At 39.5% G+C, this 22,046-nt stretch overlaps 1 protein-coding gene across 5 annotated transcripts in view; it reads right to left on the reverse strand.

Moving 5' to 3' along the window:
* The window catches only part of asic1b (acid-sensing (proton-gated) ion channel 1b), a 236,128-nt gene that overhangs the window by 60,572 nt on the left and 153,510 nt on the right, over positions 1-22,046 (reverse strand). The window contains exon 1 of one of the 5 annotated variants that reach the window (XM_077225546.1): positions 3,761-4,838. The exons of 3 other annotated variants lie outside the window; for them this stretch is intronic. In XM_077225546.1, the coding sequence (XP_077081661.1) occupies positions 3,761-4,420 (660 nt within the window). In that variant the 5' untranslated portion in view covers positions 4,421-4,838. Of the gene's footprint in view, positions 1-3,760; positions 4,839-22,046 lie in introns of those variants that run through there. One more of the 5 variants, XM_077225547.1, reaches the window with a different exon arrangement.

Raw genomic sequence — 22,046 nt, forward strand, 5'->3', positions numbered from 1 at the left:
CCTGTCCCGCCGCTCTGTACGACTTCGCCACCAGGGTCGACGAAAATCTACAGGCTTTGGATGGGTGCTTAGGCTTGCGCGAGAAGAAGCACTCTGAGGACATAGTTGCATGGCAACAGAGCGTTCAACCGAGGGAAGCCCAGTGTACCCACGGGCAGCTGCCTCATCGAGGGGAGGAAAGGCGGATGAGACCAGCGAGCGGTCCCGAGAAGACAGGGGGGTCTTCCAGGACTTCGAGATCTCATCATGCACATCCGGGAAGAAAGATATTGGGGGTTGCTGAGGACGAGGGTCGGCGGCCTTACCCAAAAACCAATCGTCCAGCCGCGAGCGCTCAGGACAGGGTGGAGGCCTCCACTCAAGTCCGATGCTCGCGGCTGCCCGGGAAAGCATGGCCGTCATCTACGGATCAGACTCGAGCACAGCCGTATGCACACCGGAAGGTGGCAGCTGTGACGAGCCCTCACTTCCAGAAGACTCAAACCCACCTAGTGATGCTGCAACAGACATGGCATCTTCCTCTGTAGCTTCAACTGAAACACGTGGGCCACCAGAGGGTAGACCCGCGGGGATCAGCAGTTCACTAGCGGGCACCGTCATTGAAGAGGGGGGCTGAGGTCGCGGACACATAGTCGGCGCCTTGTTCCAGACCGTAACCCTCAGGTCACCCTGGCCACCAGCCGCAGGACGGGGGGTGGATGAGGGGACTCTCACTCTTGCGAGTTCACGGAGTCTCTACTGTAATGACGCGATGGTCATGTTCCCACAGAGAGAACATGAGTCATCCACGAGCGCTGCTCTAGCATGATCAATGCCCAAACATACTATGCAACGCTCGTGCCCATCAGAGTCCGATACCAATCTGCCGCAACCAGAAGTACACGGGCGAGACATCTTTAAAAAGACGTGCCACGTGTAAGCTCTTTTAGTGAGAGAAAACTCAAGTGTTGAAAGCACCCGGGGAGAAACGCACGACTGGCAGACCACTGCAACAGATCAGCAGGAAGCACGCTCTCGCCGTAGATCGCCGTCACACCAACACTCGAGGTACTCGTTTGTGAAGCTGACAATTCAGAGATGGCTTGTGGAGAGAAGAATACACTTGGCTCCGAAGCGAAAACATATCTGCATGTTGCCGGCTTCCTCCTTTTATACCCACGAGGTGGGGCGGAGTTACGCCATGCAAATTCCGCAGACCTATGGCATTTCTTTGCCATTGGCTCGTTTTGTAAAACTCGAAGTTGATAGGCTTTCTAAGCGAAACCCCATTCGTCGTCATCCGACGCAACTCGGAGTGACATCGAAAGGGAACCACGTTTATGATACAGTTGTTGTTAGATTTCATTGGTGATTTCAAATATGAAATTGAATTGTAAGCTTGGTGAACAGCTTTGGCCATTCAAAGAGACATGAGATAGGAGCTATACTTGCATGACTGAAAAGATGGCCGCCGCATGAAATGACTTGCCTGAAAGGGACTTTGGTACTGATCCATTTGGTTGTAAGTGCAGTGTGTTTGCAGAGAGACTCCGCCTACAAACTCTTCTGATTGGCTAGAACTTTTGATTGATTTTGTTGCGTTTTCTGATAGATTTTTTTATTTTGTTTTCTGGTGTGGACGAAAAAATTGCTTCACGTCTGGTTTGAACACGGTGTGAGGGTGAAAGATTTCCCAATTCAGTTTTCACAACTGGTTCAGTTGGTCATACGAATTCACTACATTGACCAACAGAAATCAGCTCGGCTGCTTGGTGACATGTACTTCATACATCACTACACTATTGACAATAGATAATGGATGTTTTTTACTAATGTAATCTGCTGCACTTAATGACCTGGGTAGTTGCCTACTTGACTGCACGACTGGGCATGCAGAACGGCGAAACTAGAGCTTGTGCTCTGGAGGTGAAAAAAGATCCTTGTCTAATGGAGCTGGAGGAAGTGGGACTCAAATTCGGCCACAAGACGGAAAGATGAGCTGCTTGTCTGCTTGGCACAGCCCCACCTCATATCGACCCGCCCAAGCGCTCCTCTAAATATCTGTCAATCGATGGAGACTCACAAACAGTGAACTCACATTCTTAGTGTCGCAAGAATGATTAGCAAACAAGGTTGTGATTAGCAAAGAACACTAGCATTGACTGACTGAGCTGGCTAATATGAGTTGATACGCTAGTCGAACCATTAAATGTGGATTATATAATCCAGATACCATGTATTTATGTTTGTGGGAGGCTTTGTTTGTGTGCATATGGCAGACTATCCGTTCTGCCCCTTTTAAGTAGGTTGATAATACATCCCACAGGAGGCATCAGATAATAAACATTCATTATCTGAGCGCGGCCGGCGGCGTTTAAAACCCCATATGCACTTATCAGGCATGAAACTAAATATACTTAAGAGCTCTAAACCCATTCTTCAATAAGCACTACCAGATATATTCTTGGCCTTTATGGCGAAGCATCACATAATTCACTAAGAGCTCGACTCGCGGGAGATCTCGAATGGTATGAGCGCCGGCTAGAAACCTTGAGATCAGCAACAATGACGAACAAAATGCCTATTTCACAGACAGGCAGCCCTCTTTTCATCAACATAAAGGGATTAGCTGCAAACTCAGACACGCTCTTGAGGGAAAAACGATACAGTAATATGTTTTGAAATGCTTTGATGACAAACACCTCCAAATATGATGATTTTACTGCAAGGGAGCTTCTTACAGTTTAATAATGCAGATGCATTTTTTTCCATGTATAAAAACCTATTTTTATAACACAAGTATTTATAAAAAAAAAAAAAAAATCTTTTTTTTATTTTTTTATTTGATCGATAAATTTTGTAAACAAATCGATTAATTGTGATTAATGGCATCTAACGTAGAAGTTTGTGTTTATATAATATATGTGTATATACTTATATATATATATATATATATATACACACATTTATTTTATAAACAGACTTTTATGTTAGATGCGATTAATCGTGATTAATCAATTTGACAGCACTAATAAAATACAAAAATAAATGATAAAATAATTATAAAAATTGTACGATGTTATAAAGACAAGTTGTTTCTCAAATCAAGACAAGTTGTTTCTCAAATAATCTTGGATTGTATTAGCCAAATTCTAAATAAATATTTATTTTGTATTAATAAATCTGTTTTCTACCACTATTTCAGTATGTATACACTTCAATTCAATATTGCATAAAATAAAAAACAGCAAACATTCTTCAAAAACTTAGTCATTTCATTTCCAGTTTCCAGCTTAAAATGGTTCATTTTGAAGAAACTAACTGCAAAAACCTTTTAAAAACCCTATCCACGAGCCTGAAGAACAATGCAAAATAACCTTGTTGTCATATCTGACAAATCTATGCAAACACGTCTCACCGGAGACCAATTTACACACTGCCAAAACTTCAACAGCAAGTATAGAGGAAAAAAAAAATCCCTACAGTGGCCTTGAAACAGACCGATGTGTTATACAAAAGCAGGCGACAGCGTATAATTATCAATCATGAGCAGTCAAAGGGTAATAATGGGGGTCTGAGATGCTGTTTTCATTTGCAACGCTGAACACAAAGAATAAATGGCTTCTGATTCCTGTTAGATACAGTGAGAACACCTATTCATCTTCTCTGACACCTCAAGTCAGCCGCCCTAACAATAACACGCCGAGAATGGATTGAGCGCCGGAGGGGGCCTACAACTCGACTCCTACTTAATACGAGTCAATCCGGACGACTGTCCTACCTCTCTCCAGTGTTCTGGACCGCACTCCTTCCCTGCGAAGTTGCACTCGAGCAGCATGTCATCCATGCGGTGACGGGTCCGGTTGAAGAACTCTGGGAGGCTGAATCGAGACCCTTGCCTGTCGGGCTCCGGGGCCAGAGGGATTCCCGGAGACATGTTGTCCTCGTATCCCAGCAGTGGCCCCATGAAGAGCAGGTCGCTGTAGCTCAGCTGCGAGCGCCGGAACGTGTTGATGTTGCAGAGCGTGATGGCGGGGAATATCATGTTATTGGCGTTGCGTTCGTCCAGCATGGTGATATAGTCGTACTTCAGGTAGTAGATGATGCGGTCCACCACCTGCACGAGGAACATGGAGATCGCCAGCAGGAAGACCACCGTCCACATGACCCGGCGGACGCTTAGCTTGTCCTGCACAAAAACGTGGTTGCCGCCGTGGAGGGAGCAGCCGCCAAAAAAAGTGGTGAGGCTGATGTCGGGTGCCTCTTCATCCTCCGGCCCATCGTACGGCTCCAAATCTTCGTCTTCCTCCTGGTACTTGGCATTGTCCCCATCTCTCGACCACGCCACTCGCTTGTAGTGGTCGTCGAAGCTGTCTTGGTGCGGGCGGCCGTCCGGCTCGTTGTCTGTGCTGAAGGAGATGGTGCATGTGATTCTTACCATGGTGTTAAACCAAAAACTGATCAATAGTGAAATGAAGAACACAAAACAAGGGGTTTGGTTACACTTAAAAAGTCACTTTGGAGGACATTCTAGATGAATCGCCAACCACAGAAAAGCCAATCCAGATACTATGAATGCGAAAACATCACTGTTCTCTTTAGAAATGGTGTTGAGCACTCTGACATCTCCTGCAATCTGTCTCTCCATCCGCATTAGGACATCTGAAGAGGAATGGTGCTGTTGGGATGTTATGCACTTCATGGCCCCAAACTCCCTCCCTCGGACAGGGAATACTCCCAGTGCAACCTGCATCTGATGTCAGCACCAGATCACATTTCACTGCGCATTTTTATACCCTTACGTTAATAATCCGGGGCCGTTTATATCACATAATATCTCCTTATGCATCCAGATGCACAGAGTCATGGGACTTTTTTCCTAGGTGATAAAAAGGACAGCAGCCGTCATGCTTTGATAAACTGAATGTACTGAATGTGTCACCGCCCCAGCATTATCAGCTCATAAATAAACACTCTAGAGTTTCTAGGAAAGAAAGCTAAGATATCAACATGCATGCATCATGGTGTGTGTGGCGGTGGCTTAGAGGTGAACAGATACTGTACGACGCCATGCATGAAAGCCTAAAGCACACAAACGCAAATCTACGCACTATAGTGATGCGTGTGTGCTTATGTATTAGCTAGCATGCAATCGCTTTACTAAACTTCCTGTTGAAAGTAGCTCATGCACTGAAAGGAAATTAGGACTTACTAATCAATTATATCGTCACAGTTAACACGAGCAGAATCAATTCTGGTGTCATTTCAAATCCATAGAACTTACTTGCATACATTTTGTGTTCATTTCAATGGGACAATTTGCATAAGAATGGATTTATTTGTTCAAATTAAGAAATTTACATAGAAATTCCATAAATAAGACCCCTCGTGATTAGCTGCTTGTTTTTCTATCCTAGATTGTGCAAGATTGATTCTGGCAGAATCAAAGAGTCAAGCATTCATTCGATTTATTTTCAAAGCACACTATTTGGAAGAAAAACGGAGGCGTTGTTTTTAAGCACTGCCGCCTGTCTTTAAAATACAGTGTCTTGTTGCACAGCTGTTCTATTGATCGATCTCTACAGACGACTCGATGACAACCTGAGTTTTTCTTTCTTTTGTTTGACTGGAGGAAATGACATAATTCAACAGACTGAACTTTAACAACTTTAACTGAACTCCTTAATGGTGAAATTAACTTGGTTTAGATGCAATGGAGCAAGAACGACTCTTGTCGGGAATAGTTATAAAATCAAACTTAAATAAATGTTACTGTAGCATGGACTATTTTCCAAACAGTGTTGTGTTTCCATTAACAAGTTATATTTTCCAACAAGCAGTATTTTAGCATGATTTAAAAAAAAAATATTGTGGAGGGGGCGAGTGTGGTGGTGGGGGTGTTTGAGGTAATTATTAGAGATGTATCGGTCAATAATCGGTATCTGCCGATAAAAGCTATTATTTTCACTTTAAGTCATCGTCTGATTGTTTAAAAATAGCCAATGAACAGGGCCGATTATATCCTATCAATCAAAAGGGTGTGGAAAAACAGGTTGAGACTGCAACTCATACTGTGTGAATATCAGAAGGTATGTTGAAAGACACAGTACAACTTTTCGAAATCCATATCATGTCACAATCTGTGTTTCAATTACGGAAATACGTCAATAAAACAGCTTGTGAACAATATGTCACATAACGTTACATTTACCTCTGGAAAGTTATCCGATGTTCACAGTTCTTTAGTTAGCAATAAAAAAAACACTAGAGAGAAGTTCATTTACTGGTAATTATATGTTTGAATAAATTTGTCATGAAGACAAGCATTTATGAAAACTATTTATTTAACTATTTATTATTATATCTGAAAATAAATAGCATTTGAATATATTACCTCTGTTGTTAATTCTAACCTTTAATATTATAGTAATGTACAAATGAGAGGGTTTCCAGTCTAGTTTACAGCATTATTTGGGAGAGATATTTTTCCTCAAGTAAATTAAACTATCAGTAGATATCATTCTGAATAATCGGCTATCATATTGGCGGAGAAATGTAGTAATTATCTATAAATCTCCTAGTATGTTCCTTGCTTTCATATATAGCTTTAGTGAATAAGCAGGAAGTTAAAACACAAATGCAATGGCTAATAAATAATTATGTTTTTTAAACATATAAATATGTTGCCACTCTAATTGAGATGCAGAACAACTGGTTTGAATACAAAATGAATGAAAAAGTAACCGAAAAAACCTTTAAAGTCTTCAACAATTTTTCTACAAACTGCCTACTCAAAATTTACAGTAGCTACAACTACAGTAAACTTTCACTTTTGAGTAGACAGCTATTTTTGTTTCGTTAGTAGCCAGTAGTGCAATGGCTAACTGCATCACCAAAAAGTTTTACTGTAAAACTGTAGCTTTACTGTAGTTTAGCAACTTTAAATTATAAACAGCTTTTAGCATGAGAAACTAGAAACTCAAAGTAGCTTCAACAATGGATAGTTGCAGGTCATTAAAATGACCTTTTCAAAATTGGCCATTGTTTTAGACTGATGTCCAATGCATCATCATCATCCAACAGATGGCAGCAGAGCTCAGCGTGTGAAGCATCCAGACCCCCTGCCAACCACGTTCCCCCATGTCGACCCACAACACTTGAAAATGCAATCAGTCTGATTGCCTGAAGCAGCCTCTGAAAATGAATTCTCAACATGCTTGTATATATTTCCCAAGTCTTCTCCAGAGCTCCTCAACAGGTTTCTCCACGCTCCATTCAATCTGCCCTCACTCTTGAGAGAACGTAAGGAATCAAAGATTGATTTAAAGGAACAGCGCATTGAAAACAAACATGTAATTTCTTGCTATTTACCAAGTTTTATTTGCTGAGTCAAGTACCATTATTGGTATTTCTCATACTTGTGGTCATCCTCTCATTTAGATCTACAGCAAACGCAAGTAATATATTCTTCAGACACTAGGGGGCAGTAGATATGTTGCCGTACAGCGACTCTGTGCCTTGAGGGCGGGTATGTCATCTGAAGCGCATGGAGATGGTCCCTCATTTCCACTCAAGACCCTCTCAACCGTCAGCGATGATAGACCTGTCGTTACCATGGATACTGGCAGCCAGGGAAAACGAATGAAGACCCATTACCATGCACATGTGGACGCACACACACACATCCACACGTATGTGATTTGATTCAACAACTGCTGTGAGAAAATGATGTCCACTCTGTGGCTAACATCTGAATTGGCCTACTGGGCACTAATCGCATTATTTAACACCAGGAAACCTGCAAATGTTTATGGAAAATGAATTAATGAGACCGGCTGGTCTCGAGTGGCACGAATCCAGAATAAAACATGAAACCAGCTGGCACAACCACAAGTGCTGGAATTAACGAGCACTAAACTACGAGAACCGCAAATAGAAAGAAGAGCCTGTTGGGTTGTGGCAGTAAAGCAGCCTGATACTTGGAATACTGTAGCATATTGATAAATATGATTCTGTAATTTACATTATAATGATGCTAATTATAAGGAGTGCCAGTTGTATTTAAGACAAGGGTATCAAAATGTAAATGTAAAATTAAATATATATTTTTTTAAATGAAATGTAAATAAAAATTTAATTTTACGTTTATGTAAGTAATGATAAAAATATTCAAATGAAAGTGTAAAGTTTAATAAATAAATGTAAAAATTTATTCAAATGAAAATGTAAAATTAAATAAATAATTAAAACATTTAAAATAAAACATTTATTTAATTTAAATGTTCATGTCAGTAAAGATGTATTAAAATATTAAAATCAAAATGTAAATTAAAAAAATAATTTAACTTAAGATAAATAAAGATTTAGTGCAAATGCTCAACGCGTTTTTCTTTTTTTTTTTGGCTAGTAGAAGTTCAGAATGGCCGGTAACTTAAAACTTTAGTAGCCAAATTGGCCGTTGGGTAAAAAAGTTAATTTCAAACCTTGTATACTGTATACTGTATATATATATATATATATATATATATATATATATATATAAAAGACAAAAGTCATATCTAAAATTGTGAATGAAAGAGCAATAAATAAAAAAGTTTAATTATTATTCACACTTTGTGGATAAAGATACTTTGTGACTTTCTTCATATTGCTCCTTTGAAGCGCTTTGAATAATCACAAATAAATAAACATGAAATCAGTCCACTGCATTTACAGAAAAAACACAGGACATAAGAGACCGCAAAAACAATACCAACACAAACAATCGGGGACCAGGGACGAGAGGAACGATATGATTACTAGGACAGGTGGTGTGGGGCCGCGAGGGTCCAGCGCCGCTTTAAATAAGTTGTTTTGGTGGCGTGGCACGTTCTTGTGCACTGAGGTTACGCGCACAGGACCTCACCTTTCTCGACCGTCTCTACTGTGCGGGAAAACACTGAAACTGAAATGAGAAACAGCATGACTGCACATACACAAGTGCTTCACCTTCATAATATTCATGAAAACATTATGCTGCTTTTGTTATTACAAACGCAATATTATTGGAATCAGAGCATTAATTAGTAATATTCTCGTACCCGCTCTATACACTTGATGCAGTATATTGCTAACATGTATAATTCATTTGTTGTTTGTCTGCGAATGTTAAAATTCAAATTAGATATTTAAAAATTAATTTGAATCTTCCTCCTCGTCTTCCTAAAGACAGAGATCCGGAGGATCCGCAGCGCTGACGGCATTTTCAACAGTTAAATTATAGCCTGCATTTACAGATCTATTTATCAAACTCAAGCGGCTGTTGAAGCGCTCACAAACATTTGGAATAAACACCGTGCGCTCGTCTAGATCAATAACACCAGCATTTGTGTGCACTGTCTTTAAGAGCACATGGAGCAATTTCATCTGACAAATACCACAGAATCATGATGGATCAACACAAATGCCATTTCACTACCCAGACTCCACACGTCTTCTCTTGTAACGTTCGGGATGAACCGCTTTGGATTTGAAGATACAGGTGGATCAGAAAATTCTGAAGCAAATAGGAGTTTGCTCATGTAAAATTCCCCACCAAGATGCCACAGTGGTTTCCAGGGTGTTGCTATGCAGTTTCAAAGTTATTCTGAGTGGCTGTTAGTGTGTTGCTAAAGGGTGTTTTTATGTTTTTTTAAGAGAAAGTCCGTTGGTACTGTATGTGGCTAGGTGGTGGCTATGGTATTCTGCTGCTAGGCAGTTGCTAGGATGTTCTGGGTCTTTGCCAGGGCATTGCGGCTGCTAAAGTGTTCTTAGTCATTTTTCTGTTGCTATGCAGTTCCCAATGTATTCTTAGTTGATTTGCAGCATATTTCTAAGTGGATGCTATGGTGTCTGGGTGGTTACTAGGTTGTTACTACAGGGCTCTCAAGTGTCACGCATTGAGCGTGACAGTCACTCATTTCGTTTTTTTGTCACGCACTCCCGCCACACATTGTATTTTCATTGTATTGGAAAAACTATTTATAATATATTTAATATGCCGCAGCGCCCAAAATGTATCTGGTCGCGCCCCTCTCACTATGGAACCGGCAGGAATCAAGCGCACTCCCCTGATGTTCTTAGTGGAGCCCGCCACTTATCAGCCAATCAAAAAAATAAATAAAGGGGCTACACAATAGCCAATCAAAAAATAGCACTATTGTAACTGGTTAAGATTTAACGCAACAACCAATGAAAAAAAGCATATCCTGGAATTGTTCACGTGATTCTGCTACAATATCTTCCGAAAGTTTCGTTCACCCACAGAAGAAACCACTGGAGCTCCAAACATCACTTTGAGCACAGAGTAACTCATGATCTCCTGTTTTAATCTTGCAACAAATTCACAACTTGTTTGACACAAACAATGTCAACTTGACTGCTGTTAGAGAATGTTTCCCAGATAATTAGCATCAGTTTTTCATGAGTGTCTGTTACTTAGCCAACAGTTTTACAGTCTGTTCACAGACAACACCTGCTCAGAACAAGTAGTCTAGGCCTAGTCATATTTTCGTTACCACACGATGACTGACATATTGTCATGAAACAACCCCATTCCTGCGACCCATCCAACCCCCCTGCTGGATCGTTGCTAGGAGGTTGCTATGCAGTCGCAAAGGTGTTATAGGTGGTTTGAAGGAAATTTATACTGCATGTGGTTATTAAGATGTTCTGTGTGGCTGCCAGGCAATTGCTGTGTAGTTGCCATGGTGTTCTGAGTAGTTACCAGGGTGTTGCTATGCAATTGCTGAAGTGTTTAGAGAGGTTGTTAGCATGTTGCTATGTGGTTTCCAGAGCATTGCTATAGAGTTGCCAAGGTGTTCTGGTTGGTAAGTGTTGCTATGTGTTCTGGGAGGTTGCTAATGGTGTTTAGTGGAAATCTATGGGATTTTCAAGTCAAGTCAAATCACCTTTATTTATATAGCGCTTTTTACAATACAGATTGTTTCAAAGCAGCTTTACAGAGATAACAGGAAAATAATGTTAATATAAAATTAAATGTCCCCCACTAAGCAAGCCAAAAGGCAATGGCGACAAAGGCGAAGAAAGGCAAAAAAGGCAACAGTGGCAAGGAACCAAAACTCCATCAGTGACAGAATGGAGAAAAAAACCTTGGGAGAACCCAGGCTCAGTCAGGGGGCCAGTCCTCCTCTGGCCAACGAACTAACAGTGTATGATTATGATTCAGGCAGCATTATAGGTTTGAAGTCAGATTGGATCAGAACTTTCACAATATTTATTCAGTTCCATCAGGTTGGAGGTCGGAGACATCACGCCGGTATGGAGACGAGTTTGTTGAGGTTTTCCCACCTATTTTATCATCTTCAAAGTGTAATTTTGACTTGGCAAGCAGCAAGCACCAATAATTACGGTCATGTTGGTTAAGAGACCCTTATATGACCATTTCATGATCTCATACCCTTTTGTATTTATTTATTTATTTTGGATATGACGATTTCTGATCAGCATGTCACTTAGCAATTAGAGATCACCACAAAATGGATATGGTTAAAAGCTTTCCATCTGTCTAATATGGAGAACGTACAATTCCTTCTTGCATCTAATGACAGACTCGGCGACAAGATAAATAGCCTGATGTAAGGAGCCCCATTAAGACTCTTTCTTATCAGGAAAGCGAACGCTGATGTTGTGAGCAGGGATGCTGTTGTGCAGGAGGTAATGGAGCTCGTGATGGGGTGGCTTCCTGCTCGGCTGAGGTTTTGTCTGATTGAAAGTAAATGAAGTTTTCATTAATGTGTTCCATGATACTGTGCATGTTTTGACGTCCAGATTTTAACTCGAGTTGGGTCTCATGAGGGCAGCTGAAACCTCAAAACCGATGGATGGAAATTTAGTATGCAAAAGTTTTTTGCTTAAAGGGATAGTTCACCCAAAAATGAAAATTCTGTCAGTATTTACTCACCCTCATGTTGTTCCAGCCCTGTAAGACCTTCCTTCATCTTCGGAACACGAATTAAGATATTTTTGAATAAATCTGAGAGCTGGATCCCTCCTCCATAGGCTTCTTCAGGGATTGAACTTGCAGGCCCCGAAAAGTTATTAAAGACATCGTTAAAACAGGCTACGTGACTACAGTGGCTCAATCTTAAGTTTATCAAACGACGAGAATACTTTTTGTGCGCAAAAAACCCTAAAATAACGACTTAATTTAAACTATTTATTTCCTTCTCTGTGGGCCTCTAGTGAGTTCATTAGTGTAATAGCGTACTGCTTCTGTGTTGTACGTCACACGCATCACACTAATGACCAGCGTCGGCCAATAGTGAGCCTACGTGTGACGTAGCTCTATGTAATCACACCAAGTTAACTGACTAGAGGCCCATAGAGAAGGAAATGAATAGTTGAAATAAAGTCGTTATTTTTGTTTGTTTTTGCGCACAAAAAGTATTCTCGTCGCTTGATAAACTTAAGATTGAGCCACTGTAGTCACTTGGACTATTTTAACGATATCTTTAACAACGTTTCGAGGCCGGCAAGATTCAATCCCTGAAGAAGCCTATGGACTAGTATGGAGGAGTGATCCAGCTCTCAGATTTCATCAAAAATATCTTAATTCGTGTTCCGAAGATGAACGAAGGTCTTACCGGGTTGGAACAACATGGGAGAGTAAATACTGACAGAATTTTCATTTTTGGGTGAACTATCCCTTTAATGCTAAAATCTAAATGATGAACATTCTGAAAAGTTCTACTTGAAATCTTAATTGATCTGATGGGACCTGATTGGATGAATCATGTTCTAAGACGTAAAACGGCTGATAAACTCACACTCGTTTATATTAATACTTTTATATTCATGTGCCACTTTGCTGAAAAATAATTTGGATAATCAAAATACAAAATTTTACCAAAACGTTTTACCCAATATCAAAGTCTTACCCAAAGTTGTACCCACTATCTGCAATTGTTATGTCTTTATTCTAATTAGGGATAGTTTGACTTATTTTTACATGCTGCCAACCAGAGGCGATTTCTTTAAGACTGCAAGGGAAGCTCAGCTTCCCCTGTATAATGTCAAAAAAATAATGGTCAAATATGTACTATTGTGTTAATATTTTATTGACAAAAAATGCGTTAGTTAATCTCGAAGACGAGTTCGTTCAGAATCAGCAACGTATAGCAGGTCGGCTGACTCGATTTCCTTCTCATACAGTCTCGTAGTATCACAGTGCATTTCTCTATGGCATTTCCCCATTGAAGCTTAGCGTCCATTGACTTCAATGGGGCTGCTTAGAACAGTTTTTTTCAGTGCTTCGAAACTAGACGGTCATTGGATAAATGCTGCGATTATGTCCCGCCCACGGACGCTCAGCGTCTCTGGGGTAAATAGAGAAGTGGGCTGGCCTGGAGTCCGGGCGTCTGCGTGATGATTGGAGGATCTGTCGAAAGACTGCATCTCCTTTGGACTGACAGCTATTTTGTACTATAAGAAGTCGCTGAAGCTATTCGCGCTCAGTCCCATCGCGGATTTCTCAAGTGTAGTCAAAAGACAAACTACTGCAACCTATTTCTTGATATTTGCGTGCGAAATTGCCAATTTTCATTTATATATTTCACAGTTACACACCACATCCCTTGTTTGAGTTTTAGCGAGTTTAATACATTTTTTTTGATCGTCATTCATTCATTCATTCATTCATTCATATAGTAGGCAAGGCTCGCGTGGGTGAAACTGCACACAATGTCAGACAGTGCTAATATTGTCGATCTGATTTTGGCGAAGTCATTTGAAAGTCTTTCTTACGAGGAAAAGCTTAAAATTAAACAGAAGGGCAGATCAACACCTAAGATTGATTTAGTGCAAAAAATAGGGAAAAATAACAGGTCCTTTCAGCTCTCCTGGTATGACAAAATTAGCTGGCTGACTGGAAGTGCTGTGACAAATAAAATGTACCTTTGGCCATGCCTCTTAATGAAACCATCTCACAGATGTGTTGTTTGGTTAAAGGTGGGGTTTGAAGATCTGTCTAACTTTGACATAGCATATAAAAGACATGAAAAGAGCCATGAACATGCGAGTGCATGTGCAAGATTAAGTTGCATGGGCAGGATCAGGGTTGAGCATGCAATCAATAAAGGTGCTGGCATTGAAGTGGCTAAACATAATGAAACAGTAAAAAAAAACAGGGCCTTCCTAAACCGCCTTATTGATGTGACATCCTTGCTTGGCCGGCAGGAGCTGTCATTTAGGGGACATCATGACAGTAGTGAATCATCCAACAAGGGGAATTACAGAGAGTTCACAGAAACATTAGCTAAATATGACTCTGTCCTGTCCACACAATTTGAGTGCTCAACCTTGTTTTCTGGTATGTCCCATACTATTCAAAATGACTTGATCTCTGCTCTTGCAGCCACCGTTTCTGATCAGATCAGAGATGAAATTCAGGATGCTCCCTTTTTTGGATGGCAGGTGGATTAAACAACTGATATATCCTGTCGTGCCCAACTCTCTGTCATTGTTCGCTATTGGATAGTGCAGGTAAAATTCAGGAGCGCTTTATTGGATTTTTTGATGTTTCTGAGGGGCGAGATGCTCAGTCCGTTTTTGATGTATTAAATGAGAACATGCAGGGCTACAATTTTAAGGATAAGCTTGTGGCACAGACCTATGATGGAGCTGCTGTCATGGCTTCAGCTCTCAATGGCCTGCAGGCCAAAGTGAAAGCAATAGCCCCCAGTGCAATGTTTGTGCATTGCTATGCACACAGACTGAATCTGGTGCTGTCACAGGGGGCTAAATGCTTGCCTGAGTGCAGAATTTTTTTTGCATCACACTCTCGGTTTGCCACATTTTTTTCAAAATCCACAAAGAGGACGTCTTTTCTGGCTGTTCAAGGTTGCCCAGAAACGCTCCTACTCGATGGAATTTCACATCACGGATAGTGAGCACTGTGGCAAACAACTATGATGGCCTCCTGCAAACATTTGATAACATCATTGCAGATACGACAATGGATGATGATACACTGGATTGTGCCAAAGGTTTTGTGAGGAAACTGGAGGATTTTGAGTTTGTGTTCATGTTGTACACATATGAACAAATCTTCTCTGAGACTGTTGTGGTCTTTGGCATTGTTCAGCAGAGGGCGATGGATGTTCTCTACTGCAAGAAAAGAATTGAGTCTCTTCTTGCATTTGTCAAAGAGAAGAGGTCAGAGGGGGCTTTCCAAGCTGTTTATGCCAAAACAGCAGATCTCACATCAGACCCACGAGATGAGCCCATGAGAAAGCGCTGTCTGACCCAATTGCAGGACCCCCAAGAGCGCTACAGAAATCTGTACATGGCGATCCTTGATAACATCTTGGAGCAGATTCCTCTACGTTTTTCAAATTTGGAAAGTATGCTCTTCTTAGAATTAGTCAATCCAGGGAAATTTGATGACATGAGGCAAGTATTTCCAGAGGAGGCCTTCCAAAGTGTCCTGGAAAGTTATGGCCATCACTTTGATTCAGGGAGACTGAGGTCTGAACTTCAAGTCCTGTATTCAGATCAGGACTTGCAGGGTAACAGGGGAAAGCTGTGTGATTACTTGGTGTTCCTTAAAACATGGAGTTGGACAGTGCAATACTTCAGCTTTACAAACTGTTCTCATTAGTGGCAACAATTGGAGCTACATCTGCAGGTGTAGAAAGGCGCTTCTCCTGTTTAAAGAGGCTCAAGTCCTACACCCGTAACACAATGGGCCAAGGCCGTTTAAGCAGCCTAGCTCTGCTGGCCATTGAGAGGACACTGGTCAAGTCACTGGAAAAGATGCCTAGTTGGTACGACAGGGTCACAGAGCATTTTCTTGAAAAGGAACGCAGGGCAGAATTTACGTTTGAATAAATGGACAATTCTATGATGTAGGCCGAAAATGAGCTTCCCCTCTTTGAGAGACCAGCAGCCGCCACTGCTGCCAACATTAGTTCAAACACAATAAGCCTCTGTACTCAAACAGCAATCAACTTAACATCAGTGGACGAGAAATACTAGGCTAATTCAAATACCTAACAGCTAATTTGACTCAGCATTATGCAATTGGGAATAACATGAGAGAAGACACATGAAAGCAGGAACAAGTGTGACCGGATATGGGAATCTGAGTTTTCCCAGAGGCGTGCAAGCATTGATCTCGGCAAACGAGCCATTAGCCTTTCAAATGAATTAGCTTTAGGCGAACAGCTAACTAGCGTTTCACATGTAGACAGCAGGCGACGAGGCCGCTAACTAGTGTTTGCAACATGTCTGGTGTTTGATAGCCAAGTGTTTTTGAAGCACAACCTTGGTTTTCAAGTGGGTTCTGCTCTTTTGTGTGGCGTACACTGCAGCTATAGCGAGAGAACGCTCACGAAGGCTTCATGGTAGCGCAGACGTCAAGTAACTCATGGTTATAGACTCTCTCTCACACACACACACACACACACGTACACAAATCCACACAAACAGTAGGTCGTGATCTTAAAATAATGCTCAATGATTTCCAATAGGGCATCAGAAAAGGGCAAGTTCACACGGAGTGAAATGAGAGGGGAAAAACACAAAGTGCTCTAGGAAAGGCAGCCAGGGCTGTAGAGGAGCTAGTTCGATTAGCCTCGCAAAAGCACAGCTTAAATTTTCTTTCTGCCGGCCTTCGGCTGTGTGGATGAGGATGAAGCCTATTTAACACGGCAGAATGATGGCGATGGTTATTATTCTCAAGTCTAGACGCTTCAAAAGGCTGTTATCTTGCTAAGGACGATAACCAAGCTGCACCTGAATGTCCTGCTCTTGCATTTATCCTCGTTTTACTCTTATCAGTGGAATGACCTCCATCCAATCAACTTCTTCAAATCCATGCTGAGGGACATGCACATTCTACACTTTCATAGCACTTTATTTTTTCCTTTGTCCACATGACATTTCCTGCACCAAAACAGTCATAATTCAATTTTAAATGACAATGTTCAACATTAAACTGTCCCTCCAAATTTTCCAAGATTCTGAAATCACAGAACACAACTTTTTTTTTTTTGCAATCTTGCATAATTTGTTGTTTAAGCCCAAAATTAGGCTTTGTTTGCTTTTCTTTTACTACTGTACATCTACAGTACATAAAATGGTAAATGTGGTATCCTAACTATTAAAAACATTATTTTTTATGAATTAATAATTGTAAATTCTCATAACAGAGGGCGAAAATCTCCAGAATTTTGCTTACAAAAAAGTGACATTGGAACTGCTTAAAAAAGTACAAAGACTGCATATTTTTTACTGTACCTTTGTACCTATGCAAATTAATTTATTAAATTGCTGTTATGTGACAGTTTTTGGGTGGGTCATTTGTTAATGTGCTGACATCAGTTGTGTTACACTATGAATTTTCATGTGGTGTTTACATGTTGAAATCTTCGTTATAAAATGCTATATAACATGACAATACATAAAGTATCCAGCAAATTTCCTAACGCCAGGTTTACTGCAATTTTGGATGTTTTACATGACGTCACAGCGTTCACCTAGGAGAAATTGGAGCTAAAACATGCAATTCATCAAAGTTTGTCAAAGACAAAAAAACTTTTTTTGAATGTTAAACTTTCTTAAAGGTACACGCTGCATTCACGTCATGTCGTAATTATGAGATGACAACATGTGACGTTATACTCAGATCCGTTCACGTATAATTATGTGTTTCTATGGTAACACTCAATGCAGCGTTCAGGTGGTACAACTGTCACTTGGTACCTCAGGCAGTTTAGAGTTTACAAGCTATAATTCTGAGGACGTGAAAGCTTTTTTACAATTCAGAATCTTGTAATTACAGTAATTCCAACATGACGTGGACACACCTACAGATTTCACCCAAAAAGGAAGATTATGCAATAATTTACTCACCCTCACGTTTCAAATATGGCTTGCTTTCTTCTGCGTAACACAAATGATGATATTTTGAAGAACTCTTCCTATTTCTGTCCTTACAATGAGAGTCAATGGGGTCCAAAACAACATTGATTAGACCCCATTGACTTTTATTGTATGGACAAAACAAAAACCAGAGACATTCCAACAAAAACAGATATTTAAATGACGGTAGTTCGCACCTGCCGTTCATGCTATACTTCATATCGCCTCAGCAGCGGGGTTGCCAAAACTATGATTATGTCCCGTGTGACTCCATTATGTCCTCCTGTCATGTCAGTTGCCCCCTGCTAGAGGTGTGTTTGCCTACGAGACCTTCCCCCGCCGGCAAACGCCTTCTGAAGGAAGTGTCTGCGCGAGAGGATCTCTTTGGGAGATTTGCTCAGCGCCACATGCTTCAGAAAGACTGTTTGTCAAAGTCGTTCCCGGTGTTCAGCTGCGCCGCTAATGTCTGCGACTCTACAGGAAGTCGAGGGAGCACATGAAAGATGAATGTTGACTGATAGCTATATGATGACACTCGGAATAGAGATGAATGCTATTTATGTGTCAGGACGATTATATTTGATTATTACCGTGTGGAGAAATCTTAGAAAAAATGCAAACATATGATAATTATGATACATTTTTATTTTGGTGGAACTGAAAAAAAAAAAAACTTTAAAATAATACTGTAATTTGTTTTGAATATTACATTTTAAATAAGCACTGATTAATATTCAAAAGCCATTTCCTAAAGTCAATAAGAGTATACCTTATAACATAAGATATTAATATAATAATATTAATAATGGCAGTAATATTTAATGAGATGTTTTTAACCTACTATTTCATGGGGATTCTAATTTTAAAAAAGGGTAAAAAAATTTTTTACAAAATTTTCATGGCCCCCCAAATTTTGGGGTATAAAAGAACAGAGCCTCTGCTTAACAAAAAACAACAACAAAAAAAAACTTCTAGATTCATGTTTTTTTTATTTATTTTTACCAAGTTTCATAAACAAAGCAACATTTTGAACCAAAAGTTGAGAAAAAAATCTTGTTATTTATCATAGACTACATCGTGCACAAGAAATGCTTTTATTGCTTGTTTCTAGTCTTTTTTTTTGGCTGTGTTTTAATCTATTCTTTCAGAAGATACATAATAGCGCCCCCTAACATATAACAGTGAAAATATGGAATGCCAAGTCAAAACAGACAATTTTGATAAAAGGAAATGAAAACTACCCAATTTCCCAATCCAAAAATGACACTGAATTCCCCCTGCAAATACTTAAACTCTTATACGTCCGTGTCCTATCACGAGGCTTCACATGTTAGGCTGTTTAAACAGCTAAGTGAAACAGAAGCTAAGGTTTCACCCCTAAGTGAAAATTCTGTCATAATTTATTCACCCTCAATTTGTTCCAAACCTGTATGAGTTTTTCTGCTGAACACAAAAGAAGTTATTGTGAAGAATGTCAGTAACCAAAAAGTTGATGGACCCCATTGACTTCCATGGTATGAAAAAAAAAGAAAGTCAATGGGGTCTATCAACTTTTTGGTTGCAGACATTCTTCAAAATATATTCGTTTGTGTTCAACAGAAGAAAGAAATTCATACAGCTTGAGGGTGAGTAAATTATGACAGAATTTTCATTTTTGGGTGGACTATCCCTTTAAGTATCCCGCCGCCCCTCGGCTCCAGGGACAGTCCCAGTCCTAATCTATTTGTTTTGTCACATAATATGACAAGCGCTTCAGGCGAGAGTTTGGTAACTACATTAGGGAGAGCGGCAAGATTTACCCCGCCGAACGGCAGGCTATTCACAGGCAGCAAATTAATTTGCTCTCATTTGCTAATGTGTTCCGCCTACTGACATCAGACGGATCGCGCTGAACGCTGAGCGCGTTTGATCCGTGCAGTAAATGAAGCCCATTTTGGTTTCACACACGCTGAGCCGTGCGCTGTAACATCCTACAGACTGTGTGAATTATACACTGACTTTCAGAGGGGTCAACTTTTTAAATACAGTTTTATAGCTAATGTTTGGTCACTATTAATATTGTTTTTTTGCGTAAAAAAAAAAAAAACTTTATTAAAGATTTGCACAGATTTTACATTTTCAAATACAGTGCTTAAGTGAATACACCCATGCTAAAGTTGACTAAAAAGAGGAATCAAAAAATCATCTTTTGGAAATTGATCTTAATGCCTTAATTAAAAAAATTAGGAAAAATATAACATTTAAGGACACCAATTCTCTTTGTGAATGAATAACGTATAGTAAATAAATAAATGTTCTTCCTTAAAATACAGGTTGCATAAGTCAGTGCACCCCTATGTTAAATTCCCATAGAGGCAGGCAGATTATTCTTTTTAAAGGCCAGTTATTTCATGGATCCAAGATAATATTTATTTATTTACGATATATTATTCATTCACAAAGAAAATTGGTGCCCTTAAAGGTTGGATTTTTCCAATTTTTTTAAATTAAGGCATTAAGAACAATTTCCAAAATATGACTTTTCAGTTAACTTTAGCAGGGGTGTATTCACTTATGCCTAAGCAATGTGTGTAACAGTTAAAAAAAAGAATATGTTTAAAAGAGTACTTAAAACTAGATTAAAAAGTTAGTCAAAAACAAGCCAAGAAAGGCTAGCATGAAAGTTTAAAGTAGCTATAAAATCTTGACGTTTGAAACAGTTTAAAAATTTAGATAGATAGAATGGACATTTACATGAGTTTAAAGGGCTTCACTGTGTGGGCGGTATGGCGATATAAATCGGTATAAAATGTCCATCGTTTAGAGATTTTGCTATATTGTGTATATCGCAGTATGTAAATATATAGTAATATTGACACCAATGTTCCCTCTAATTATTTTTCTTGCTGTGCAAAACTTTTTTCTATTGGGTGGACATATTTCGCCACCTGAGCAAAAATATTATTTATACCTGACCTGTACAGCATACGTAGAAGCACAATGGTTTCAACATTCAGTTGTAACTTTTAACTTGAATGTGGCATTTCTATTTTATTTGACCCTTGATGTAACTTATTGGTATTAAATCATATTTTTGAAAAACAAGCAGTTTAAGAAGTCACTAAATTAAGCACATTTTAGGTTACCTGATATTTTTTTACAGTGCTGTTAACTGTACAGTCTTTACCAAGAAATCCTATGAAAAATAATTTACAAAATCTTCTGCAGGACAGTTCAATTCTTTACAATAAAAGAATATAGTATGAAAGAAAAGTAAGCTGTTACACTGAGATGGTTTGGGAAAAACATAAAGTGTTTTTGTACAGTCAATTAATTGTGTACAGGAAGCATTAAACCATCAAAGTTAAATGATTGTTTATTTTTTATGAATTTCCAATATTTTCTTTAGCAGGGGGTTTCAAACTTTTTAATGGCAATGAGCCCGTGAGATTCTCTATTTAGGCTTCATACTATAATAACATATAGGCCTAATATAATATAATATAAAAAAAACGAATTGAAGTATTTGAAGTGATGTCATATATCAGTTTAAATGCTTCAATTTGTTTACATATTATATTATTATAATATATAACAAATTGAAGCATTTAAATAGATCGAATAGCTAAATATTTTCAAGAAAAGTGAATATGTGAACTCTTTTATAGTAATCTAACCATGCCTGGACCCCCCCCCCCCCCAAAAAAAAAACAAAACAAAACAAAACATAGAGTAACCGGTAAGTGTATTTTATTATTTAAGTTAGTGCGTTTAACCGTTTCTGTAACTAATTACACAAAGTGCAACACTGTTTAGCTTTGTTAACTAGATGGGAATTGAAACTAATCCGACAAACCTTTTAAATAAGTGTAGTAATTCAATCAGACACCATCGATTGTTGGTGTTTGTAATGATCAGTTTAAATTATTTGTTGATTATATCTAATGTTTACTGTTTAACCACATGGTCGTTTAGCTGCAGCAACGCAAATCATTGTTCTATGTTTATGTAAGGTAAGAGGCCCTTTCCCGGGCAACGTGCGATAAGCTGCTGTTGAATCACAACCCACAGGAACCGCTGGCACAATAAGAACTCGTTACGTATTTCTAGGGTGACCAGATGAGATTGGCTGAAATTCGGGACGGGACGAGACGGGGGACGGGGGGGGGGACGAGACGGGGGACGGG

This window comes from Siphateles boraxobius, unplaced genomic scaffold (assembly GCF_051911475.1).
Source record: "Siphateles boraxobius isolate OS27281-9 unplaced genomic scaffold, OSU_SipBor_1 13, whole genome shotgun sequence".
Taxonomy (NCBI): Eukaryota; Metazoa; Chordata; class Actinopteri; order Cypriniformes; family Leuciscidae; genus Siphateles; species Siphateles boraxobius.